General features: G+C 47.8%; 1 protein-coding gene and 1 long non-coding RNA gene across 15 annotated transcripts in view; one reads left to right on the top strand and one right to left on the bottom strand.

Annotated features, from left to right (window-relative positions):
• Positions 1–1,156: 1,156 nt before the first annotated feature.
• Positions 1,157–26,348, top strand: LOC134737383 (uncharacterized). The gene is made up of 3 exons (XR_010122262.1): positions 1,157–2,229; positions 22,132–22,288; positions 25,928–26,348. It is a non-coding gene; the product is annotated as an uncharacterized lncRNA (long non-coding RNA).
• GPR55 (G protein-coupled receptor 55) overlaps positions 12,734–26,616 on the bottom strand; it is a 53,593-nt gene continuing 39,710 nt past the window's right edge. For 6 of the 14 annotated variants that reach the window (XM_055290935.2, XM_063645308.1, XM_063645307.1 and 3 more), the window contains one exon: positions 12,734–16,396. In XM_055290935.2, coding sequence (XP_055146910.1) covers positions 15,421–16,380 — 960 coding nt within the window. In that variant the 5' untranslated portion in view covers positions 16,381–16,396 and the 3' untranslated portion in view covers positions 12,734–15,420. Of the gene's footprint in view, positions 16,515–26,616 lie in introns of all 14 variants that reach the window. The other 8 variants (XM_055290933.2, XM_063645302.1, XM_063645304.1 and 5 more) reach the window with 3 other exon arrangements.

A 26,616-nucleotide genomic window follows, 5' to 3' on the forward strand; every position in this document is an offset into this window, starting at 1 on the left:
TGGAAAGGTGAACAAGAAACGGACCCTACTCTCGCAGGCTGATGGTCTAGTTGGGTAGAAGAAGAAACTGGAAGTTATTGGACGGTGTGCTAAGTGTTGGGATGCGGGAATTCCAGGGCACTGTGGGGACAGGTATGCCCAGACCAACCAAGCAAACAAGGGGACCTATGTGTTTGATTCATATTAAATGTCATGCTAGGCCGGGCGTGGTGGCTCACGCCTGTAATCCCAGAACTTTGGGAGTCCGAGATGGGTGGATCACAAGGTCAGGAGTTCAAGACCAGCCTGGCCAAGATAGCGAAACCCTGTCTCTACTAAAAATACAAAAAATTAGCTGGATGTGGTGCTAGGCACCTGTAATCCCAGCTACTCGGGAGGCTGAGGCAGTGAATTACTTGAACCTGGGAGGCGGAGGTTGCAGTGAGCTGAGATCAAGCCACTGCACTCCAGCCTGGGTGACAGAGTGAGACCCCATTTCAAAATAAGTAAATAAATAAATGTCATACTGTGTCACAAAGGCCAATGTCTTCACAGTTTTTTTGACCTTGGCAATGTTCCCGTCAGACTGCAGAAGACTTGACTATTCCTGTTCAGGTAGATAATGACTGGCCCCACAAACAGCCACTGAGAGTCACCCTCTCCCTCCCCAGCCCTGAAGGCCAAGAAATGGGACTGAGCTCCTTGGATTTATGACCTTCTGGCTCCTGCAGAGAGAGGAGGGCTGGGGCTTGACCAGGACACGGTAAGCTGGACAGACTCCTGCACGGTGTAGGCTTGAGGCCACATTCCTCGTCCCTCTCTGGCTGGGGGCTGGGGCTGGATGGACATGGTTCCTCCGTGATGTTCTGCCACCCAGCAGCTTGCCACCCTCTCCAGGTCCTTTGGCAAAATTTCAAACCACGCTGATTGACCTTGGAGCTCCACCCACATCCACACCCTTGGCTGTGTCAGAAACTCTCCACTACAGGCAAGAAAACAAGGGAACTGGGGTTTATGACTTCTGTTCAGCTTCATTAAATATTTGCTGAGCAACTTTTAGAGGAGCTTTCTGGATTCCACAGAGGGGACTAACTAATTCCACCTTTTCCTTTTAGCAGGGGCTAAGGACTGTCCTTGGATCTCACCAGGACAGCTGACCTTCCCTCCACCCAGTGACTGCTCCAGTCTGATCATTCCTGGCCACCTGATAATCTCTTTGTGCAAACACCAGGAAGCCCTAGTTAGAGGTGTGGACACCAGGTGTTCTTGAGGAGGACAGTGGTGACTCAGTTTTATCTGACCCCATGCTCTCAAGTTCCTTTTCTGCGAGACACTTCTTATGTGCTACTTTGGACCCTCTCATTTATCTGTGGGCCATTGGCCACTGGCCCCAGCCACAGCTGAGACCACCAACTCTGCATGGACTCAGACAGGCGCCACCCAGGCACACCCAGCAGCCCCTGCCTCAGGTCCCAGCCAGGCACCCCTTAGGCTTGCCTGGACACTAGGATGGGAGACACTGTATCCATCCATCCACGACCAGCAAGTAGAGGCAATTAATACCCTTCAGGCGACCCAACGCAAGCTGGGAGCCTGTGCACAAATTATTCTCCCTTTCTCCGAAAAGGATTGTGCTGAGAAACATTTGTACAGCTTCCCAGAGGATGGTCCTTGGGATCGAGCAAGCAGTTATGTTTGTTACCAAGCCGTGGCCAGCTCCATAACACACCCTGGAGTTGGCGCCACTTCCTTCCCAGCTACACTCCCCTTTCTCTCACACCTGCTCCCTGGGGTCACCTCCCTACCAAAGGAGGGGCACAGGAGCCTTTGTTTCCCACTCTGCTTTCCAAGAAACCCAAACCAAGCCACTCTGAGTTCCTTCCAGAGCTCCACTTCCACTTCACGGGATCCTCTTAGTACCACAGTCAGCGCCCAACATGCCTCTGAGATGGGCATGTGATCCCGGCTGGCCAGTCAGCGCCTTATTCCTCTGGCCACAGAACTTGGCTCAGGAACTGACATGTGACCAATCTGAATTTTCCCTGGGGACTGATACGTGGACACCAGGGACCTCATGCACCAGTAGGGTCGCTGCCTTCCTTCTCTGCGAGAGATGATTCTGTCTCATCCAATCAAGACTTGAGTGGACTCCAGCTTCCCAGAAAGCCTTTCTCCATCATCCCAGCCCCACGGGATCTTACCTGCTTCACTGGTAACACCCAGAATCCTCAGCACAACTGCTACCACCAGGTACTGCCTTGCTCCTTTACACTGCGGTTAGGTTGTTTGTTATGCAGCTGGTTATGTGTATTCCTATTTCTACTACGCACACATGGTGCTACCCGGCTAATTACAGTGGATTCATTGCCCAGATGAGGCAGGCAGGTGCTTCAATATAGGGAGAGGCCAGGTATCCAATATAAGGAACCACATTATCCCAGTTTGCCTGGAACTTTCCAAGCTTTGACACTGAATAGCCTTGGACTCCCTCAGTCCTGGACAGACTGGGACATTTGGTCACCTTGTTCAACGAGCAGGAGCAGGAGGAGAGTGCTGTCTAGGAGAAGCCTCCTTTTATTTATTTCCCTTCTGAGACAGGGTCTCGCTCTGTCACCCAGGATGGGGTCCAGTGGCAGGATCACAGCTCATTGCAGCCTCAACCTCCTGAGCTCAAGCAATCCTCCCACCTCAGCCCCCCAAGTAGCTGGGATGACAAGCACACCACCACACCCTGTTATTATTATTATTATTTTTTAATAGAGACAAGGTCTCATTACATTGTCCAGGCTGGTCTCACACTCCTGAGCTCACGCAATCCTACCCACCTTGGCCTCCCAAAGTGCTTACAGGTGTGAGTCACTGCACCTGGCGAGGAAGCCTCTTTTTAAAGTAAAGGACATAGACTGCACAGATTCAGCCCAAACTCCATCTATTTATCTATTTAATTGAGCTCCTACAATTTATTGAGCTTCTACTATGTGTCCGACACTCTGCTAAGTTTTGAAGATCCAGAGCTGAACAAGACCTAGTCCCTTCCCTGAAGAGTTTATAGTTCAGAGCAGGCATTAGGGAAATTTTTTGCAAAGGGCTAGATCACAGGTGTTTTCAGTTTTACAAACCATACAGTCTCTGTCATAACTACCCTGGTCTGCCATAGCTCCAAAGCAGCCACTGCAGACAGTGTGAATGGACATGACTGTCCCCACGAGACTTGAAGGGCAGCAGCCTCCTAGCACAGAGGTGGAGAAAAACACACAAAGTCTCAGGGCACCTGCCAGGCCCCTGCTGAAGGTAGCAGCTCCAGGCGGCCCCATAGGCAGCATCTCACATCTCCTCTGCCGTGGTCGATTGGACCAGAGAGGAGCACGTGATTCACAGGTAGCCCATCATCAGGCTGCCAGTGATGGACACGGATGGAGAGGCCAGCAGAGATAGGGGCCTCCAGCTGGGACAATGGTGGTAGGAGACAGACCGAAAGGCAGGAAGGATGCAGCAGAGCCAATAGACTTCCCTGGACCCTCGAGCCCTTCCAAACCTGAGCCGTGTTCCAGGCCCCATGGTGACCTCCAAGGAGGTCTTGCTGTGAGCTTGTCCTGGGGATCTGGGCAGCCTTGCACAGAGCTGAGGGTCCTGTCTTCTTTATTTCCATGTACATCCTTCAACAAAACAGCTTTTGTTTCCTTCTTTCTTGTTTAACAATTCAGTAATTTTTAGAAAATTTATAAAGTTGTGCAACCATCATTGTCACCCAGCTTCCATAATAAACCTGAATGAGTTCCCTGCACCCAAGAGACCCTCACTCACCCCAGTTCCTTGTGGAAAGTTAGGGTGCCATGGGATCACAGAGGAGGGACACCCAACTGGGGCTGGGGGCTCAGAGAAGCCTTCCCAGCGAGACCCAAGGACAGTCAGAGAATTCCTGGGGTGATGTGGGGAAGGGGGAGCCCCATCACCTCTTTGACCTTTAGTGGGCAGCAAGGGCCAACATCTGACCAGGTGCCTCCTGAGGCAGGCATGGTGTAGGCAGAACACTTTGTCAGATGCCGATGAATCGAGCAGCTTTCCTGTTTCCTCCATACCCTGCATGCCCTCCTGTGGCAGCCTCAGTCCACCCGGTGTCCTTAGACAGGGCCTTGCAGGCCAGGGCACACTGCAGGAAAGGGAAGAATCTGCACGTGGCTCCCTGGGGCTGTCGATGATGGGCTTTGCTGCCTGCACCACCTGAGTTTTCATCCAAGAAAACACCCTAACCTGGTATTTCCCAAGGAATTCAAGTGAGATTGTCAAAAGGGCTTACACCCCTGTTCTAAGGCTGTGGAAGAGGTCTGGCCATACAATCTCCCTCTCCCTTTCCCCCTCTACCCCCAGGAAAGAGAGAATTTCCAAGCACCCATACCCAGGGCCTCTGTCTTCCTGCTCCCCTCTCCCATCTCCCCATAAGGAGCCTTTCTCTTGCTGAAGCAGGAAACTTCATTTTGCTAACAGGAAGCTTCTTTGTTCCCTGCAAGAGAAACCAGCTCCAGCTAATTCAAGCAAATAGAAGGCTCTTCGCAGGGATGTGGAGCAGCTCACAGTTGCAAAGAGGTTGCTGAGCAACGTGCACTGCCTGGAGGTGACTCCAGCAGCCCTGGGCTTCCCTGGGCTCCCCTCCTGGGAGAGAGAATCTGACAGCACAGTTTGGTGCAAGGGTCCCTGGCCTTGGTCCTTTGGACCACTCAGTGACAGGGAACAGGAGCCAGTCTGCTTCCTATCCCATTAGAAGGATCTGGATTTGCTCTGTTCACCCAGACCTGGGTTTCACCAGGAACTAGGGGTGTACATCATCTATGCCCAAACCCAGGGCAACCCTGAGTATATGGCATCTCCCACTGGGCCATTAAGAAGATGCGCATACAAAAGAGATCGTTTTTCCAAGTGAGAAGATCCAGCTTGAATATACAAACTATTAGGGGTGTGCATGTAATTGTTTAAATGTCTCCTGTAGGAGTTAATGCATTTGGTTTTAAAGACATCTTTTAATTCCACAGAAGGTAACTCCTTTCCACTTTCACATTTCATGGAACATTTTTTCATCTCAACCTGTCACCAGCATCTTGAGTGTCTGTCTCCTCATCACCCCTGAGCCACGGTTTGAGTCACCAGTGACTTTCAGGGCACATCACCTCCCTCTCTCTCAGTTACAGAGATTCAGCACTTTTTAAATCCCCACATGATGCTATCACTGGAAATTTTATCTGCCATAAGTGCCCCTTCTCATAATGTTGAGGGGCTTAAAGTTGTTATTTGAACCTTAAGAGAAATATGAGAATCTTCTTAACTGGTGATTGGGGCACACTAGGCACCCCGGCATTATCATCAATCCTACCAGAGGGCTCCTGCACACAGCCAGGTATAAGGGGCTTGGAGCAAGCCCCTGGCTGTCTGTTATCATTAGCTGGTGCTATCGGGCCAGGACCCAGGGTCTTCGAGCCTCCAGTTGCTTCCTGGTCTGAAGTGAGGGCTGGGACAGTGGTGATGACTGCAGCTGTCAATCACCAGGTATTTATCAGCTCTGCTCTGCACCCAGCCTGTGCCAGGCACACAGGGTGGATGGGAGCCATGAGCCCTTGCTGTGAGAGATGATTAAGAAGGAGCATTTCTACTTGGGAGGACCAAATGAGGTGTAACAGACAAGGAGAGAATAAGTGTGTTCTCGACCAGGTGTAATTGAGTCGTGGAAGCCAGTGGGTGGGCTTGTGACAGCCTCTATTGGGGAGCAGATGGGTCACCCCTTGATGGCCCTGGGTCTTTGAAGAGCTCTGAGGAGATTTTGGAGTGGGGACAGTGGGCCAGGACACAGATACCCAGAGTGGGGGTTAGCATGGGGTGCCATGCAAAAATCACTTACAAGGGCATCAGAGAGCTGGTGCTGCTCATGCCCCCACGAGCCTCAGCTTCCATGTCTGTATAACAGTTCCCTTCTCCGGGCGCGGTGGCTCACGCTTGTAATCCCAGCACTTTGGGAGGCCGAGGCGGGCGGATCACGAGGTCAGGAGATCGAGACCACGGTGAAACCCCGTCTCTACTAAAAATACAAAAAATTAGCCGGGCGTGGTGGTGGGCGCCTGTAGTCCCAGCTACCCGGAGAGGCTGAGGCAGGAGAATGGCGTGAACCTGGGAGGCGGAGCTTGCAGTGAGCCGAGATCACGCCACTGCTCTCCAGCCTGGGCGACAGAGCGAGACTCCGTCTCAAAAAAAAAAAAAAAAAAAAAAACAGTTCCCTTCAAGCCAAGGTCTTGTTACAGACCTGTTTCTAGCCCCAACTCCTCCAGCTTTATGGGGTCACCCCCCTTTATAAATCTCCAAGCAGAAGGGCTTATGATTTTATCCCACATTCTGTGGGAACCCTAGCATCTCCCATCATAGTCCTGGAAACTGCTAAATTCTTCTCTGAGCCCTCAGTCCTACAGGAACTGCCCTCCACGTGTATCTGAGCCCACAGGGAGCACCTTCCCCCTTCCTTTCTCCAATAAAGGACAACCGACTCCGGGGAGAACTGGTGGGAGACTTCCCTGAAGGCCAAGGGTAATGGAGATGGATGATAAATAACAGCAACCGGAAACACCCCCTAGCCCCATCCTGCCAAGGGAGTGCTCCTTCCCTTGTGCCGCCCCCTCACCCGGTTTGGTTGGTTTCAGATGCAGTGCAGCCTTGGGAAGTCGGTGCTGGACCCCACCTGTGCAGCCTATTTGCTGCAATTTCAGAGTCATTGGAGATACAGTATTTATAAAAGCGTTTCTCTCCTGGTTTGAACTACAGTTTTGCTCGCAGTTTCAATGTATATAGTCCTTGGAAGAACAACCCTGGCCAAGAAGTTATACCAGAGGCAACTGACCCTTAAGAGCAGGTGATGAACAGCAGGAGGAGATAGCTGCGAGCTGGAAGAAGGGTGGTAGTTTGCAGTGGTGGGGGCAGGGGATGCCACAGGAGGGGATTAGGAATTGGGAAAACGAATTCACAATCGTGTCAAAGGCAGAATCTGCTGGGAGTGGTTGGGCCTTGGAGATGCTTGATGGGGTGACAATTAGGCGACCCCAAGTACTTTCATAAGAACTTTTATAACATAAGGTTAAGGAGCCGGGTGCAGTGGTTCAAGCCTGTAGTCCCAGCATTTTGGGAGGCCGAGGTGGGAGGATCACTCCAGCCCAGGAGTTTGAGCCCAGCCTGGCCAGCACGGTGAAACTCCATCTCTACTAAAAATACAAAAAATTAGCCGGGCATGGTGACAGGTGCCTGTAGTCCCAGCTACTCGGGAGGCTGAGGCACGGAATCACTTGAACCCGAGAGGTGGAAGTTGCCATGAGCCGAGATCACACCACTGCTCTCCAACCTGGGCAACAGAGCAAGACTCTGTCTCAGAAACAAAACAAAAACAAAAATAAAAACAAAACCATGAAAGTAGGTAAGGTCATCCTCTGATATTGGAACTTACTACATAGATACATGCCAGGAGGCAGTAATGGTAATAAAATATCATATAAGACGATGATGATGGTGAAACTGGTATGACCTACTTCACCAACTTAGATTACAAAAATGGTCACATTTCTTTTATTGCCTCATTTATTTTTCCCTATGTGTCTTTTAGGCAGAAGACTTGCTCCCAAATTATTCAAAGACCCCAGGGACCTCCTCGGTCCAAAAGGGAGGTCACCTTTGCTTCCTCACACCTGAGGGAGGAGAGCCAGGGTTCCATCAGCCTCTGCTGCTGTTTCTCCAAGCTGTCACAAGGTGTCACTGTTGCAGCTTGGTGTCTCAAAGAGGGACGCTGCTGCCCTGGAGGCTGGGACGCCCTTGGTGGTTGAGGTTCAGGCTTAAGACTCTTTTTAGTTATCATTTCACACTTGGCCATCCCTTCCCAAAGCATGGCTCCTGGGGCAGGGTGGCTGGGTGTGAAGGGGTGTCCAGTATCAGCCACATTCCACTCTGGCCAGAACAGTGTGATCAGCTGAGATCCCCCTTAACACACGGTGATTTATTTTGGGGGCCTCATTGCTTGCCCCTGCCACTGCTTCTTGGATTGCCCTACAACTCCTAGACAGGTATCCCTGACTTTGCATCTCGGAGATTGGGTGTCTTTGCTTTCAGAGGGCCCTGGCACTCCGCTTCCTGTAGTGCAGCATACAAAGAGGGCCGGCCAGTTTCTCTAAGCCCCACAAACAAAGGTCCTGGCTCAGCCCAAACCCCAAGAGGAAGAGGATGGGACCCTGGAGGCTCACATTTGCATAACGAAGAGGGCACACAAGTGATCCTTCACCAGAGGAAGAGCACCTGTGCCCAGGTTCCTTATGTCTCTGCCTAACCCAGAAGTTCTCAACCTGGGGATCAGGAGTAGAATTCAGGGGTGTCATGAACTTGTTGGGGAAAAACATTACATTCTATTTTCACTAATCGCTAACTGAAGGTAGCATTTCCTTCCATTATGCACGTAGACATCACACCACAGTACGATAGATGGTGTGATTCCTGGGACTTGTCACCAATAGACATCACAGATACTCTCATATCCCACTACAGTTGCCGCAGATAATTCAAAATAACTTCTCAGCTCATCATAAATTCAAAATTATGATAATCATTAAAGCCATCACTAGATCTTGTTATCTAGTGCCTAAAGAAACATATGTATTGCTACACTGGTGACTACATTTCCATATATCTGGTTTCCTCTCTAATTCCATGCATTTTACTTGATGCATGTGAAACCGCCCTTCTGGGGAAGGTCCACAGGCTTCCTCCTGATTGCAGGAGGATCGATGGCACAAGATGAATTAAGACCCCATGGCCTGCTGGGCGCGGTGGCTCATGCCTGTAATCCCAGCAGTTTGGGAGGCCAAGGCAGGTAGATTGCTTGAGCCCAGGAGTTCAAGACCAGCCCGGGCAACACGGTGAGACCCCGTCTTTACAAAAAATACAAGAATTAGCCAGGCATGGTGGTGTGCACTTACAGTCCCAGCTACTCAGGGGGCTGAAGCAGGGGGATCCCTTGAGCCCAGGAGGTTGAGGCTGCAGTGAGCTGTGATCATGCCACCGTACTCCAGCCTGGGGGACAGGAGTGAGATCTTGTCTTAAAACAAAACAAACAAATGAAAAAACAAAACAAAAGACCTAGTGCCAGAGCTTTCACCATTCTCGGAGGCTGCCTAAAGCCCTACCGGAAAAGGATGCTAGGTTTGTGAGTCCAAAGGTCAGCCGGGGAAGGTGCAGGACTACTGTGGTTCCCAAGAAGAGCCCAGACAAGCATTCTGCTGAAGGAGCCTCAGACGTGAAGGTGCAAGAGCATTTAACACGGAGGGCTTGGGGCCTGCAGGAGTGAGCTGCGTGCCCAAGTGTCATTCGGATGCCTCTGTTGAAGGGCCCAGTCCTCGCTGGGCACTGTGGCTGTGACCAGTGTGGACTGAAACCCAGGGTTCTCTGCAAATAGTGCAGTCATCAAGGGATGCCCCAGCTAGGACCTGTGCAGGATCTTGGGAGCGGAAGGGATCCAGTGACAATGGAGCTGGAGCATCCTCCAGTAAACCTTGGTGAATTAGGGCAAGTTACGTTCAATTTGAAGAAATAAGAGAAGTGCGACTTCTACTCCAGGTCAGCATAGAAGCCGTTCCTGTGAATTGAAGTGTCCCCCCCCAAAATTCACATGCAGGAGCCCTAACTAGGCCCCAATGTAACTGTACTTGGAGACATGGCTTTTAGGAGGCAACTAAGGTAAAATGAAGTAAGGGTGAGGCCTGATCCCGTAGGATTAATGTCCTTAGCAGAAGAGACAGCAGAGAGTTTGTTTCCTCTCACTCTGCCTCTTAGGACACAGTAAGGAGGTGGTCATCAGCAACCCAGGAAGAGCGGCCTCACCAGAAACTGACCCTGCCAGACCTCGATCTGAGACTTCCAGCCTCCAGAACTGTGAGACATAAATTCCTGTTGTTTAAGGCACCCAGTCTGCAGCGTTTTATTATGGCAGCTCAGGTAGACTGACAACATACTTGCCATATGTGGACGTTTTTTGCAGTATAAAGTCCCAGGGAAGAAATATCAATAGCTCACAGATCTCTTAACCATCAATTTCATCCCATTTCGTTCATGTAATTGAAATAGTCCTGTCTTTGGGGTCATATACCCTTTAATAACACTTGGAGAATAATGACTTTGCTCCCCACTCTCCGTTAATGTGGGAAGTCCTATTTTCTGTGGGTTCCCCCCTCCAGGCATCTCTGGGTCTCATGCGCTGCTGTAAAGCTCACACTGATTCCTCTTGGTGAAAGTTGTGCCCTGGCTGCGACCTGAAGTCAGTACTGAAGGTTTAGGAAACTGAAGGAAATCCACAGCAAAGAGGCTGGTATCTATTGCCGAAGGGGGCCAAGCCCAGTGCCCAGTGCCCAGTAACGCCTGGCCCATCTTGGGGAGGGAGAGGTCTCTCCACCTACCTAATGCTGCCTGGAGACCCACCCCCACAAACATGTCCCACCCTGCGCCAGTCCTCTAGAGCCCTCCTTAACCACTCCAGGCCCCCTGGCCTCAAGGTTCTCCACTGCCCTCAGGGAAACCCCTCCACCTACTCCCAGAACTGTGCTTTGGCTGGGGGCTCACACAGCGATCACTGGGTCATTGGACATCAGTTTTCCCCAAGTCAGGGTCATTCCGTCTGAAATGCACTAGGCACTGACTTGGGGAATCGGCTATTTGGGAAATCTGGGTTTAGCCAGATCTAGTCAACTCTGGCACAACTTTTCTAAATTCTGTGTGGCCTCCACTGGCAAGCTGCTCTGAGACACCGCTTGAACGAGAAACCCACACGTGTGTATGCACTCTCATCTGCACGACACACAGCCCGAAGCCACCTACTGAGAAGAGAGTCTTCTCGGAGACATCTATCTGCACCCTAAGCAGCCTTTGTGTAACTGTGCTAGCCCTGGTAGAGATGCAGGTCCCCCTTGCAGGCAGCAGCTTGGTTACACTCACTCAGGCGTGGGCCTCCGGAATAAAGCTAACATCGGAAGCCTCAAAGGTGAGCCAGAGCCGCGTCTGGCTTTGAAGTGACAGTGCTTCTGATCCTACCTCACGAGACTTCAAAGTGCAAAGGGCCACGTTGCTATTGTGACTCATGATTGAGGCACCATGTGGCCTTTTCTGCAACAGCTTTGCAAGGAGGGCATATCTTGCAGGCTCCTGGCCTGGGAGGGAGCGCTCAGGCCCGAAGTGGGGCAGAGGGACGTCTGTTTTGTCCTTCCACATCAAGCTCCTGGAGTCCCTCTTGACCTGCTATCCACAGCCCTTCAAATGGCCGTTCACGGCTCTGCGCCCTGGGCTCACCAGAGAAGCCAGCTCTGGGCAGAAAAAAGCCAGTGGGGCCTGTGACGGTAGTTTTAGGGGAGTGCTCACCCCAGAAAAGGCACCTTTGGTGTGTCTTTGAGTCCTCTGTCCCCCCCGAGTGGTAAGTTTGTCAAGTGGTCCCTGCCAGCCTTTATTTGGCCCTGGTAAGTCGCTGTCCACAGTACAACTGACCCTTGAGGACAGACGAAGGGTGGTCTGGCGTGGGCATCCCCACACAGCTCCTCCTCCTATGGGGATGTCCCCACCCCTACCTCTTGACTGTTCTGCACGCCAGCCTCTCCTCACACCCACACAGTGGCTCTGCCCAATTTCTTTCCGCACTGATCTATTAACCGAATCCTTTTTAACCTCTAGGAATCGCTACAACTGTTACCAGGCCTCAGTCATTTCAAGCACCTTTGCAATCTCCATCCCTTTGTGGTCACTTGCTACGAGGGTGTTATCTTACGCTTCCAGACGTCTTTAGTATCCTGTGGCAGTTACATAGTATTAGTATCATGACTTTCAGCTTCCGAGGGTCCCCAGAGAGGTAACTCAAGAGGAATACAGTTGACAAATGCACCTTGTGAACTGACATTCTCCAAGTCAAATCCTCCCTGGGGGCCGAGGGGATGTGGTCACTATCCCTGGGGGATGTGGCCTTCGTAGTGGGTAGCTCCTAGATTAGCAGGAGATGATTAGACGGAGCAAAGATGTCCCCCTTGGCCCTCAGCACCCAGGCCGTGATCAGCTGCGCTCAGGATTGTGGGGAACTCAGGACAGAGAGTGGCCCAGGCCAAAGCCTAGCAGTGCACAGCTTCCGGGAGCTCTCCACAGGCTAGCAAAATTCACAGTGAAGCGCGGAGAAGAACCCAGGAGAATCCACCCGGGGAAAGTCGGATTCCCACCACAGGAGGTCAGAGAAGGGAGGGAAGGGCCACCATGGAGGACCTCTAGAGACTGGCCCTGTGTCTTCAGCCCCTCGGTTGCTCAGCAGGTCTCTCGTACTGGGCCCCCCACCCCTGTGAATGCGGAGGAGCCAGGGCCTGTGGAAGCAGCTGCAGTGTCACGGTGGCAGTGCGACAAGGTGGTGGTGGGACAAGGTGGCAGGGGCAGGGTGGGGTTGACTGCAGCCGAGTATGCGGGGTCTGTGCAGCCTGGCTGCTACCACAGAGAACCAAGCACCCGTGTGGATATGGGGGAGCAGCAACTAGACCCCAAAGGGTCTGGCTCCTGGTCACCTGGACAAGACCAGCTGTGCTCCTGAGCAGGGAGGGCCACTCCCTGCAGCCCCACACTTGGCGGCCAGGTGGCTGCTGAGGAGACCAAGATTGTTGGGTGACCTGGCAGGGGCCATCTGGGGCCTGCTCTTCTCTGGGGCCAGAAAGCTTAGTCCAAGACAAGGTCACAAGGCATCACATGAATCTATTTATTTGGCGAATCAGATTAATCAAGTCATTTTTTCCAGTGCTAACCATCCGCCCCTCCGGTGCCACTGGGCCGCACTGCTGACTATGGACCAGCTTGGGTTGCAGCTATGTGGGTCCAAACTCTCGGCCCTCCTGCCGAGCAGCCGTAGTGGCCTGCAGAATGGACCTGTGCCCGCTCCCACAGACACGGGTCCTCATGGAGAAGAGGCCCTTCTTCCCACAGTGTTTTGGGATGGGTCGGGGTCCCCAGGGCACACCCACAGGTCCATAGTTGACACATCACACTGAGACTGCTGATACCCTCCAAGGACCTTCCTCTTACAGTCATGCAGCTCCTGGGTCCTGGCTCCCCTCCCCGTCCCTCCCTACATGATCCGTTCCTCTCAGCTGTCTAGAGCCCTTTCTGTCACCTGGACAGAGTCATGCTGCATATAGATAAGACTTTATGTTTGAACATCGCTGGGGATGATAGGTGGTTAGGTCCACCCACCCCTGTCTCTTAGGAAGCCCATCTGGCCCTAAACACATTGGTAGACCCAAGTGCACATGAAGGGCATCACTCAACTCCACCAGGCAGGCTCCCAACTCCTCATGCAGAGAAAGAAGTGGGAGGAGGGTGGTCCCTAAATCCACCACCCGTGGACTCTGACCCGAACCAGCCCCAAATGCCCTATTGCATGCGAAAGTCTGGCCTCCTCAGAGTATCACGGGTGGTGTCTCTGTCTAGGGTGGCCATGGGACAGGGCAGCCTGCAGGCAAGGAGAGGAGTGTCTGGGGCTTGGGGCAGCCAGGCAGCCTTACCTCTGGGTCTGTAGAGCCTGACTCTGTGGCTGTGGTTCCTAGAGGCCCAGCCCAGGGGGCCTGAGCCTCCGATCCCTCTGGTCTGGTCTGGTCTGGTTACTCCTCCACATCCACTTCCACCCCTTCATTGACGCTCTCTTCCTCACCCTTCCCTCCATCCACCTAGGAGGAGGTGTACAGGGTGCCACTTGAGCACAGCAACAGCGGGAGCTGCTCCTGAGAAGGGGACTCCTGTCCATCCATGGCTCTTAGGCCAGCCGGGAAAGGCTCTCAGGCAGGAAGCAGCTCAGCCAGGCTCCCCACCCACCCTGCACTCCCTGCAGGCTTCAAGCCTAGGGCCACTGCACAGCTTCCCCTCCTTTTCCTCTTCCTCTTCCTCCTCCTCCTCCCCACAGGTCCAGGTTTATCCAAATGCTTCTTTTCTTCCCCTCAGGCCGCCATCCCTCCCAAGCCCTTCGGCCCCCACTGAGCCCAGATCCTACAAGTAGACCGCAGTTGCTTTTCCTCCTAAAGACCTTGCTCACATGAAGTCTCATCAGTTACTCCTCATCCCACTCGCTCTGTCATGCAAAACCACCCCACAATGGATCCTTCTCATCATTTCACTCTCCGGAGCAGCTGAGTCATTGGGAGGCTTCCTCTGTCACTTGCACTCCTCCTCCAGATCTGTTGAGAAGCCATCCAGGCATGACTCAATTGTTTACAGTTTCCTGGGACCTGCAGGGACCCCCTCTTGCCTTCTTTCTCAAGGCCACACCCTCGTGTCTGGCTGCCTCATCTCCCTCCCAGCTGCCAGGGAGGGACAGCTCCATGGGCAGTGCCACGGGTGCCAGCTGCCCAGCCAGGATGCAGGTGAGTAAGACAGCCCCTCCTCCACCCTCCTACGGTGGAACCAAGGCAAGCCTGATTCTTTGCCATTGTTCTCAAGGAAGCTAGGTGTAATGAGCAACTTCCCAGTCTGTTCAGGACAGAAAGCAGGTCAGGGGTCTCCCCGCTCCCAGGCCGTCTCCCACTGCCTCTCTTCGCCCTGGGCCAGCACCAACACTCCATGCTATGGACAGCCTGATGGTGATGGGAGAGGGGCTGTGTGCTTCCAGCCCTAGGCCTGTCTTCTTCCTTCCCCAGGACTGTCCTTTCCCCTCCACCCTCATGGCTCTTGGATGTCATCGGCACCCCACTCAGTCACTCTGCAGTCTTCTCACGGGCACAGAAAGGTGTGGCTGGCTTCCTTCACCTTTCTGAGGCTCACTGGAAACTTGGGGTGATCCATGCTACTTGCCCAGCCCCAACACCACCCCCACTTGCTGTCATCTCAGTGAGGCTTTTGGCAACACAGCTCCAGAAGGGACTGGAAAATGCAAGTCTGCTCCGTTCTGGGACACCCAAACTTAAAAAGGGGCTTCATTCATCCCTACCATCCCGCCTCTGCCCAAGACATTCTCCCCCATAACTGACTCTCTTGGCTCCCTCCTCTACCTCCTCTCTCTTTCTCTCTCTTTCTTTCCAGAACCTCCCAGTCGAACAGGAAAATGGGGAGAGTCGGAAACAGCCTTGTTGACATGTTCTCATTCTGTTTCTCAATTCTTCTGCTCTATAGTTTTTGGACTTAGAAATCAGTAATTCACCTGGTTTGTGGGTTCTTCAGAGATCCCTGAACACTGGGTGGTATATGTGGAGCTGTCTGGGCAGTGGAAAAAAGGTCTTTGGGGTATAATGAGCAAAGCTGGCACTCAATGGGCATCAAAGGGAAGCACATCAGTGAAGATGGTGCGGGTCATCCCACCACATCAAAACCCTGGAACGTGATGTCCATTACCAGAATTCAGGGCCAGGGCTTTCTTCTCCTGAACAGGATGTCCTTCCGTTAGCCCCGGGAGATCGTGGTGTCCTGCAGGACCAGCTGGACCCTGGAAGGCCGGTGGGCCCTGATGTTCATGCGGAATTCTTTGATGACAAAATAGTAGCAGAAAACATCCAGGCAGCAGTTGACGTTGGAGAAACACATGGACAATTGCAAGAAGAAGCTGATGCTCTGCTTGGCTCTGCACTCTACGATAAAGCCGTTTCTCACCAGGAACTGCAGGAAGAACCCCAGGTGGACTGGGAGGAAGGAGACCACGAAGACAGCCAGGCTGGCTGCGATGCTGTAGATGCAGGCTCTCTGCTGCACCCAGTCCTGGGTGTGGTCTCGGCGGCCCAGCAGGATGTGGATGCTCCTGGAGCAGCAGAAGCCCATGATGCCCATGGGAAGGAGGAAGCCAAACACCTCCAGCGGGAATAAGACCTTGGCGCTCCAGGTATCATCAGACATGTTGTGGAAGCACGTGTATTTTTCCACTTTCCCGTGGAAACTATAGATAGGGATGCTCCCGGTCCACACCAGGACCCAGATGATGCAGCAGATCCCAAAGATCTTCCTGGGGGACCGGAGGTGGCTCACCAGGAGTGGGTACTGGATGGCCAACAACCGGTCCATGCTGATGAAGCAGATGGTGAAGACACTTCCGTACATGCTGACGAAGTAAAGGCACTCCACCAGGGTGCACAGGGACGGGAAGGGGGACTGTACCTGGGACAGGACCATCTTGAAAGGGAGGGAGAGCACCAGCAGCAGGTCAAAGACCGCCAGGTTGATCATGTAGATGGAGGTGGCAGCGTAATCGGGCCACCTGTTCTTAAGGAAGGTGCTGAAGCCATGGATGGCCAACAGGTTGAGGAGCAGGCCCAGGATGAACGTGGGGATGTGGACTGCAAACTGTAGGGTTTTCATCAGCTCGTTGACGCCGTCAAACAGGCAGTCCCCGCTGGTGTTTTGCTGACTCATGTTTCTTCCTACAACACTAACAGATCAGACGGGGCTGCTTTTACTCTCTTGAAGTGATGGATTCAAATGACTTTGTCAAGAATCACAAACACCTCCCCGGCATCACACAGCAATTCGTGCCCATTGAATCACAACTAGAACACAGAAAAGAAAAATTACCTTTAATCCTGCCGCCCAGATGCAACCACTGTTACTTTTTGTGTATATCATTCCAGACTCGCTTTCTCCCTCCCTTTCTACCATACACACATTTTTCTTTGACAAATATAGAACCCTGCTGTGCATGGACATCTGTCTTTTAAATCAGAACTCCTTTTGTTGAAAGAAGTAACAGCATATACCCAGACCTAAACAGGCTGAAGCAAAGAGACAGTTTCACATAATGGAAAACATGAAAACTAGGGTAGGGCTGACTTCAGGAGCAGCTGGATCAGGGATTCAAATGCTGTTTCCAGGACTCAGCTCCTCTTGTCCCCTTTGTCCTCCCCCCACCCACTTTCCTGATGGTTGGACACAGTCAACCTGCAACCAGGGATGATTGACACCAGAGCGTTGCATTCCCCTGGACACAGTAGTTGGTTAGTTCATTGGTTCAGGGATAGACGTTTGACTCTCCAAGAAGCCATGATAATCAACACAACTTTTGCTTGGGTTTCCAGGCAGAGGGTTGGAGTCCCTTGTCAAGGATTCATAGTTGCCAAGATATAAGGTCTGCAGCTCCTGCAGCCTCTTGTACCCCAAAGAGAAAACCAGACAGAAAATGGAGAGATATGGGAGAAATGGCATTCCCAGAGGGAATGGAGCGGGGCCCTGAGTTCTCCACAGGGCAAGGAAAGGCCTTTAGTCAGGCAGAAAATTAGAAGTGGCCTCAGGGACAGGAGGATCAAGGCTGTAGGTGTGGTTGCACAGGGGTGTGGTCCGAGCGTGGTCAATTTGGGGTGAGGGGGTGAGTGCCATTGTGGGGTTCTGTATCAAGATATGTAGCCCTGGAGCAGGACAAAACCAGGTGTTCAATCCAGGCATCCAGAACCAGGTTGCTAGAAAGAGGACTCAAATATGACCCAACTTCCACCCTCTCCCCACTTGCCCACCTCTGCCCACCTCCCTGTTCCCTCCTTTCTCACCCACTCTTCCCTCTCCCCACAAGTGAGGCCGTGCTGCTGGTGTACTTGACTTGGACTGGCCTTAGACATGGAATGTGCCACATTCACTAGAGCACAGGGGCATGGCATGGAAAGGACATTTATGCCTGGCGTCTTCCTTAACCACTTCGGCAGAAAGCAGCTGGGTGAGCAAGCGCAGCCAGGTCCTGCCGTGAGACCCGTCTTCCTGTGCCTCTCCCACCTTCCGTGACTTCCTGGCTAGCAGGTGCTGAGATCCCAAGATATCGATGTACCAGGGAGAAGACATCAGCACAGACTCCCATCAGCGAATCCCATACTAGTGACCACTGCAGCTATTTATTTATTTATTTATTTTTTTGAGACAGAGTCTCACTCTGTCGCCCAGGCTGGAGTGCGGTGGCACAATCTTGGCTCACTGCAACCTCTGCCTCCCCAGTTCAAGTGATTCTCCTGCCTCAGTCTCCTTCATAGCTGGGATTACAGGCATGAGCCACCACACTCACCACGCCTGGCTAATTTTTTGTATTTTTAGTAGAGATGAGGTTTCACCATGTTGACCAGGCTGGTCTTGAACTCCTGACCTCAGGTGATCCACCCACCTTGGCCTCCCAAAGTGCTGGGATTACAGGCGGGAGGCCCCACACCTGTTCCTAAAACTTCTGTTATTAATTAAAGCTTCTGTTATTATTTTTGATAACTGTTTATTAATTTTAAAAGTATTCCATGAGTTCAATAAGATATTCAAACAGAACAAAAGAATAAGCGTAGGAAAGTCAGCCTCCTTGTACCCTAAGAGGCCTCAACTGTCCTTTCCAAAGGCAGCATGCTTTACAGTTTCTTGCATATTCCTCCCAGACATTTTCTAAGTAGATACATATATGCAAATACATGCATGCATACATATACCTGTATGACTTCTTTAAAATTTGGAAATAATATACCTACAGCCCCTGTCCCTTGCTTTTTCACTCAACGATGTTTCTTAGACATTGGTCTATATCAGCATATATGAATGGCTTGTTTGCCTCCCATTGTGTAGGTATACCAAAACTCATTTAGCCAGTAGCTTATTCATAAATATTTAGGTTTCTAGTATTTTACCAGGAAACAATGAATTCCACAATAAGCATTCCTATGACTTATTTCTTTGCTGTGCAGCTACTGCTAACAAAATTCTCATTCTGCTATTGTTTCTCATCACTACTGGGGGCCCATGGGAGGAAAAAATTGGGGTGTTTTTTAAGATCTTGTACGTAATACCATTCCCAAGCCCTCTCTGATCCCTAATGAAAAAGGAAATTGATATATATAGACAGATGTTTATAGGTGCACATATATATATCATCCATTGAGCACTATGCACTAAACATTTACCAGACATTACTTGATTTGGTGGCTTTCCAAAGATTCTATGGTTTCCAATGTGTTTACTTTTCTCACAGATTTATGTAACGATAGATCTAGGAAAAAGTACTTCCTCTTATTCAAAGCCTTGGTGTCCTGTGGTCTGTGGGGATGGTGCCTCCTGGGGGTGTGTAATAGTAACTGGTCCTACTCAGGATGCTCAGAACCTGCAAGGTGGGGTGGCCGCCTCCTCACCAAACATGCTGAAATGGCCACAGGTCTAGCTCAAAAAATTACTGGAATAGCTTGGAACTCACAAGGTAAATTTCAAAAATAATGAGAAAAGCAGTTCAAAGCCCAGTTCAGGTCTAAATGTAAAATGTTGCAACACCAAAGAGGAAGATGGAATTGGCTTGGAGAAGTTGCCTTCAAGACCAGAAACAGCAGAAAACCAAGAACCACAAAGATAAGCGTGAATACAAGTTTATGTTTAAGAGATCCAATAAGATTTTGAAAAGGGAACTGAGGACATCTGTCTTGGTCTGGGTCACACTAACCAATTAAGAAAAATCAGCCACCAATGACAAAAGCTCAACACTCAGAGGCCCTTACTGTCAGCTGTTACCGGCCGACTTCATGGATGAATCCACCGTATTGCTGGTGGTTCAAAGTGGCCAAGAAAAAAATCGGTGATGCTCAAAGTCCAACCCAAACTCAGACGCTATGTGTGGCTGAATTGGGGGATCAAACGAATAACGACGGGAGGAAAGTGATCAGAAAGCGCACGACCTCGGGTGCTGGGATGAGTCTCCACTGACAGCAGCAGCTATATTCATAGACACAATGTGGCCATCAGTATTCCCCAGTAGGATTATTCTAAAGGTCACATTTGAATTACCAACAGACTTCAAATGGAAGCTTCTCAGAGAGTAGTCTTTGAAGCCAGAGAAGGCACTCTATGGGCTGGCAAGAAGAAATTAGGTTGAGAAAATACTGCCAGCTAATGACAGAGTGAGCAGAGAATCTGAAAAATTAATCTGAATTCCCTCTGAAAGTCCCAGGAAACCATCTTTTTAGAGTCTTTTTTGAAAAAATCAGGAGCTTCACTGTAGTAAGATAAAAAGGCATCAATGCACTCCAAACTGCAGCAAGAGATGAAACAGTCATCCTTCTCAAAGAAGTTTGCTAATAAAAACCAGTCTACTTGTGGGTGGGGGAGGGGAACGGGGCAGGGGGACAGCAACTAGCACCATTTGCTAGTTGTGGGGTGTGGGGCCATTCCATTAGCAGCTCCTGTTCTGGCCAACCCAGGGGTCCACCCCAATCAAGCAATGGTACTGTAGTTGGCTGGGTGGGAGGCTGAGTCCCTTCAGGTCCCCTGAGAAGCAGATGCTAAGACAGTGTTAGACAACTCAGAGATTAAACAGGGGAAGTGCCCATGAAGGATACCGGGGAGAGGGAGCAGGAGGAGGTGGGGTGAGCCTTCAGACCACCTGCAGGTCTGACTCAGTGGACGGAGAAAGGGAAGGAACGAAAAGGTGGGAAGGACTTCAGACAGCAGTGCAGATTTCAGCCCTTCTTGGCCAAGCCATGGGGCATCTCTGAGCAAAGATTGCCTCTTGGAAGAGCCCCATATCCGCAGAAATCGCCCCAGGCTAGTGCCTCTGCTGGACTCAGGCACTGGCTAGGAGCAGCCCAAGGAGAGTGGCATCAGCATCAACGTCACCATGGACCTGAAGCAGCAGAGCTGCACTGACTGTGGTCAGGGACCCTGGGAGTGGGTTCTCTGGAATTCCAGGGAGGTCTCAGCAGCACCCCTGCATAGCTGCCAAGGGGCCATCCCAATGCTGCCATTGATGTTGGAATCTGTGTCACAGGCAGCAGTGGAGATGTTCTCAGTTTCCATCCCAGCAGCACCATCTGTGGCGTGCTGCCTTTCTACTATCCGCAGCAGGGATGGGTGGGCACCTTCGCCTCCTAGAGGACTGCAATGGGGCAGTCCCAGCCTCCTCCAGAAGGAAATAGCACTGAGTGGGCAAAGGTCATGGGTCAAGCAAATAGCATCTGTGAATGGAGCAAAAGGACCCAAAACCATTTTGAGTCAGCAGCAGCACGGTGGCTGAGAGGTGGGGCTGAATTGAACTGTGGAGTAAATGAGACAATACAGGAGGTGAAGTGCCATGTTTCATGCAAAAGCTATGGAGAGAGCCACTCCCAGAGGCCCTGCTGACACCTCTGAATGTCCCGCTGACATGTTTAAATGTCACCAAGATAGAGCCTCACAAACATCCATGAATAAACAAGCCAAGTTCCTTGGAAACCTCTGAAAAAATAATTAACACCAGGAGAGGTTTGAGAGAGAAGATTTGGGTGCAAGAATTTCTTATCCAACCAGGTGTTCTTGTGTAAAGAGTGCAGAAAGCAAGTCTCAGGTGGATGTGGCCTCTAGAAAAATAATTGCCCCAAAACTTTAGACCTCCAAGAGATCATTACTAAGAAGAGTGCAAGGATGAAAACATCAAGGTAGAAAAGCTTGGAACTGAGCATTGAATTGAAAGCAGGAAACTATGGCAAGAGACATAAGTTATGATGAATATAGTTACAGATTTAAAATTAAAATAAAAAAAAAACAGAAGAGATTATCTGGCTGGACTAGTGGCTCACACCTGTAATCCCAGCACTTTGGGAGGCCAAGGTTGAAGGATCACTGGAGCCCAGGAGTTTGAAACCAGCCTGGGCAACATAGTGAAACCTCATCTCTCCAAAAAAGAAACTTTTTTTTTTTTTTTTTTTTAGATTACTAGGGTGTGGTGGCTCGTGCCTGTAGTCCACAACTATTTGGCAGGCTGTGTGGGAGGATTACTTGAGCCCAGGAGTTTGAGACCCGCCTGGGCAACATAGTGAAACCCCATCTCTACCAAAAAAAAACTTAATTAGTAGGGCATGGTGGCTCGTGCCTGTGGTCCCCAACTATTTGGACGGCTGTGTGGGAGGATCGCTTGAGCCCAGGAGTTTGAGGCTGCAGTGAGCCATGATCGTGCCACTGCACTCCAGCCTGTGTAACAGAGTGAGACCCTCTCTATAAGAAAAAAAAAAAGAGATGATCTGTGTCCCTAGAAAGAGACAAGTTTTAATATTGTGGATAAATTAATAAAGCAGGAAGAGTGTTCTTGTGTTGCAGGGGGTGGGGACGATGGAGGGTAATAGTAAGTGCCTGGGGTGAAGCAAAAGGCTCTATTGCTAATATTTCTGTTCTGTTTTTTTTTTACTTCAATAATTACAGAAATACGTGTCAGATTCTTGAAAACCTTAAAAGCAACCGCTATTAAAAATATGATGTCTACCTTCAAAATTACTACAGAAGATGAAAAGAAACAAAACCAACTACATAGCAAAGGAGTGAATATAACAGGAAAAGAAACAGCATAGAAATTACAACAGTAAGTGCGAAAAAATTCAAATTTTACTAATATTCTCAATTAAAAAATAAAACTGTTCGCTCAATTAAAAAATAAAACTGTTTGTCACTTAAATGACACAGAAATGTTCCACATAAAAGTTCTGTGATGATAGAACAGACAAATCTAAACAAAAGAAAGACAGGGAGGCAATATTCATAACTAGCCTTGTAGAATTGCAGAACAAAATTGCCCATCAGGATTAAGAAGCTTATTTTTATAGAATAAAATAAAAACTCAATTGTGAGGGCAAATATAGTAATCTTATACACCGAATGGTGGTATACAAAATCACATCAGGTACAATTCTTAGAATTCAAGGAGCCATTGGCAAAAACAAATTGCAGTGTCACACTTTCATATACTGTAGATTAGAACAAAACAAATAGGCAAAATATAAATTAGGACACAGAATTATATAAATAATATGATTAATACAGTTTAATTAATGGCTCTTGGGCTTGGTTTTAAACAAAGAGGTAATCCATTTTTTTTTTCTCAAGCAGCCAAAAAACACTTGCCAAAAATGAATTATCTACCTTACAGGAACAAAACCATCCATTAAAAAAATTCAGAAATTATTTTGGCTATACTGTCTGACCGCATACACAAAGACCTAGAAAATAAAAATATAGCCTGGCTGGGCGCAGTGGCTCATGCCTGTAATCCCAGGACTTTGGGAGGCAAAGGAGGGAGGATTGTTTGAGCCCAGGAGTTTGAGATCAACCTCACAACATAGTGAAACTTCTGTCTCTCCAAATTTTCTTTTTTAAAAATTAGCTGGGTGTGGTGGCTTGTGCCTATAGTCCCAGCTACTCAGAGGCAGAGGTTAAGGCAAGAGGATGGCTTGAGTCCAGGAGGTCGAGGCTGCAGTGACCTGTGATCATGCTACTACCCTCTAGCCTGGGCAACAAAGTAAGACCCTGTTTATATAAACTCTGTCTCAAAATAATAATAAAAATAACAATGACTAATTAAAAATAAAGGGAGAACTACAAAACTAAATACATGTGAAGAATAGCAAGAACTTTTTGGATTGGTTGTTTTTAAAAAAAAAAATTCACGGGGTACAGCCAAAAGTATTCTCAGAGATAAATACATTGCCCTAACTGCTTTAATTTTCTTTAAGGAAATTAAATAAATGAATTAAGCACTTAACTTGAGCATTTAGGGAAAAAATGTCTTAGGGAAATCAGGAAAAAAGTATAAAGATAAAAGCGGAAATAAAGGAACTAGAAAAGAGAAAATATCAGAATCAACACATTTAATAGGTTGTTCCTTCAGAACAGAAACAATTAACGAAGCAATACCTGTATCTCTAACAACTATGATCAAGAAGAAAGGACTCAAATGGTCATAACTAGAAATAAGAAAGCAGACATTAAGCTGAGTTAGAGAGGAGAGCAAAAATAGCAAGAAACTGCATTATTACTTGTGTGTTGATCTGTTTAAAAACCTTGATGTAGTTGTTGATTTGGGGGCAAAAAATAATTTACCACAATCTATACAAGGTTTGACACAAGAAGAAATAGAATTATTGACTAGACCAATAACCATAAAAGAAACTGAGAATATTATCAAAGAATTACTCTTAAAATAGGCTCTAGCTTATTTCACATTTTCAAGCAACAGATAATTCCCGTACTCTATAAGTATTTCAGAACATAGTATTAATGAATTTCTATTAAATTAACTTACCCAAATATCAAAACTCAGCACAAAAGAGACAAACTTGCTCAAATACAGTTACGAATATATATGCAAACATCCTAATTAAAATATTACTAGGTAGAATTCAGTACATTAACATTATAAATCATCATGACAAATCAGATTTACTATAGAAATGTAAGATAGTTTCAGTGTTAGGAAATCAATTAATGTTTTGTATCACATCATTAAAGCAAAAATAAAAAGTCATCCAATTGTATAAATAGTTTTTCAGAGTTATTTAACTAATGGAACAGGAAAGTACTTCTTACAAAGAGTAAATTGCTCACACCAATGGCAACTTTGTATTTAATGGTAAAATAATAGGGACATTCTTGTTGAAATCAGACATTTACTAACTCAGAAATCTCAGACTATGCACTAACACATTTAACAGAAGCAAGAATAAATGAGGCATTCCACAACAATCAATAATACAAAGGGAAGGCTTAGTTAAGAAATTATGTTAAGACTGTCAGTTAACAATTTGGGAGTAAAAACCAACTTAGAGTCTCATCTTACACGATATCTCAAAAGAAATTCCAAATTCATTAAGGAATTACATTTCAAAACAATCAAACCATAGAAAAACTAGTTGAAATTTAATAAACAACCTATAAAATCACTAAAGGGAAAAGCTCTTTGTCAACTTAGCATAACTGAAAATCAAAGAAACAAAATAAACAGGACAGGTTTGACTGCACAAACAAAATTCTTTTTGCTAAAAAGTCTTAACATCAAATAATATACTCGAAGAAACAAAACGCAACCAATGTTAGACAAATGACGTTCTTTCTCTGTGAAGAAAATATTAAAATGAATAATGTCAAGAACAACAACAGATAAACAAGCCAATGACATAGGCAGTTCCCAGAAGAGGGTTTACAAAGAGATAACATTTTTGCTTATGAAATTTAACAAAGAATCTGGCAAGGATTCTGTGAAACCAGTCACCAATATGCTGGTAAGCATACAAATTAGCATACAACTTTTGGGATTTGATAATTTCTATTACAAGCCATGAAAATCGTATGTCTTTAATCCAGTGATTCTGAGAATTCACCTTAAGTAAATTATATGAAAGAAGAAAAATTGTGTGCAAAAATATGTCCACCTTGGCATTTTTTTCTTCTTATTCTTCTTTGCCTCAATGTATTACCACATTACTTTTTTTCTAATAGTAAAAAATACATACACACATTTAAATGCCAACAAGAGGTTAATTTCACTATGGTAAATTTACTCATTGGAAAATTTTTCTGTCTGACTGTTATGTTTATGCTGACTATGTTAAGTAAAAACCCCACAAACTATAGAATTAGACATTCAGAATGATTTCAACTGTGATTAAAATTACAAAAACCCACACATAGAGGGGGGAAAAAAAAACTAAAAAAAGATTTCTACATCCCAACCAGTGGTTGCATTCTAGCAGTTGAATGCTGGGTGATTTTAAAAATCTTTTATCTTTATCTCTCTCTTTTTTTTTTGGTGTGTTTTTCTAATTAATTAATGATAATATGAAAACCTGAGATTTAATATATATATATAAAATGCTTGCTGGGGAAAAAGGAGACCAGTAAGGATAGCTTTCAATTTTTTCCTTCTATATCAGAGAAACAACTTGTGGTCTGGGTTTGTGTTTGAGGCATGGCAGGGTGCAAGGTTTACACAAAATTAAAAGTTATGCATTGAATTCACCAAAGCTCAGCTGATGAGGCATGACCTTTCACGGTCAGAGATGAGCATTTCAAGATGGGGCTGGGAACGAAGCATGAAGTGAGAGAGAGATGTGTAAGTGTCAAGTGAGACAGCAAGTCTCACCCAAATGATGGGAGAACAGCAACAAGAACCTGATTCATGATTTTTTTTAAAAAAATTGAAAAATAAACAAGTTTCCTCTGTTCACAGGCCAGCCATCACATCACAAAAATATGTATTACATAAGGAGTAAAAGACGACATAAAAGAGACAAAATACCAGCTTCATAGCGAAGAGTAGGTGAAGGTAAGAAAAGAGATTTAAAATATAATTCTCCAAAGCTTGGCAAGCTATCAATAGAGTCAAGAAGTTAAAAACTTAAATATTTTCCAAATTGAATATTTAGGTTAAATTACCTTGTCTATCTTAATGGGACAAAAGGAAGAGAAGATTCACAGTAGAAACCAAAAATGAAAAAACTGTAATATCACAATATAGAAAACAGAGGGGCAACCTCACAGAGGTTTATGCAAATATTATAAGCAATTGTTAATACTCCCTATATTAATCTATTAAAACCAACCATCAATTTAAAAAAAAAACAAAATTCGATCATCTTTTGTCAAGGAAAAACACCAAGAAAATGAGAAGACACAGAGTAAAATGACAGCATAATCTTTGGTTTATCAGGCACATTTTGTGCTAGAAAGGAAGGGAAGAGGACAAAGTAATTTTTTTTTTTTTAGTAAAAAGAATTGAGAAAGTAACATGGAGACTCCACAAGAGTGAAAGTTACAATAAATAATGAAAACTTAAAACACTCAATTTCTGTTCCAATTAGTGCAGCAAACAAGTACATAATGGGACCATGCAGGAAATGCAAAAGAAATTTAAAAAAA

This window comes from Symphalangus syndactylus, chromosome 8, assembly GCF_028878055.3.
Source record: "Symphalangus syndactylus isolate Jambi chromosome 8, NHGRI_mSymSyn1-v2.1_pri, whole genome shotgun sequence".
Classification (NCBI taxonomy): domain Eukaryota; kingdom Metazoa; phylum Chordata; class Mammalia; order Primates; family Hylobatidae; genus Symphalangus; species Symphalangus syndactylus.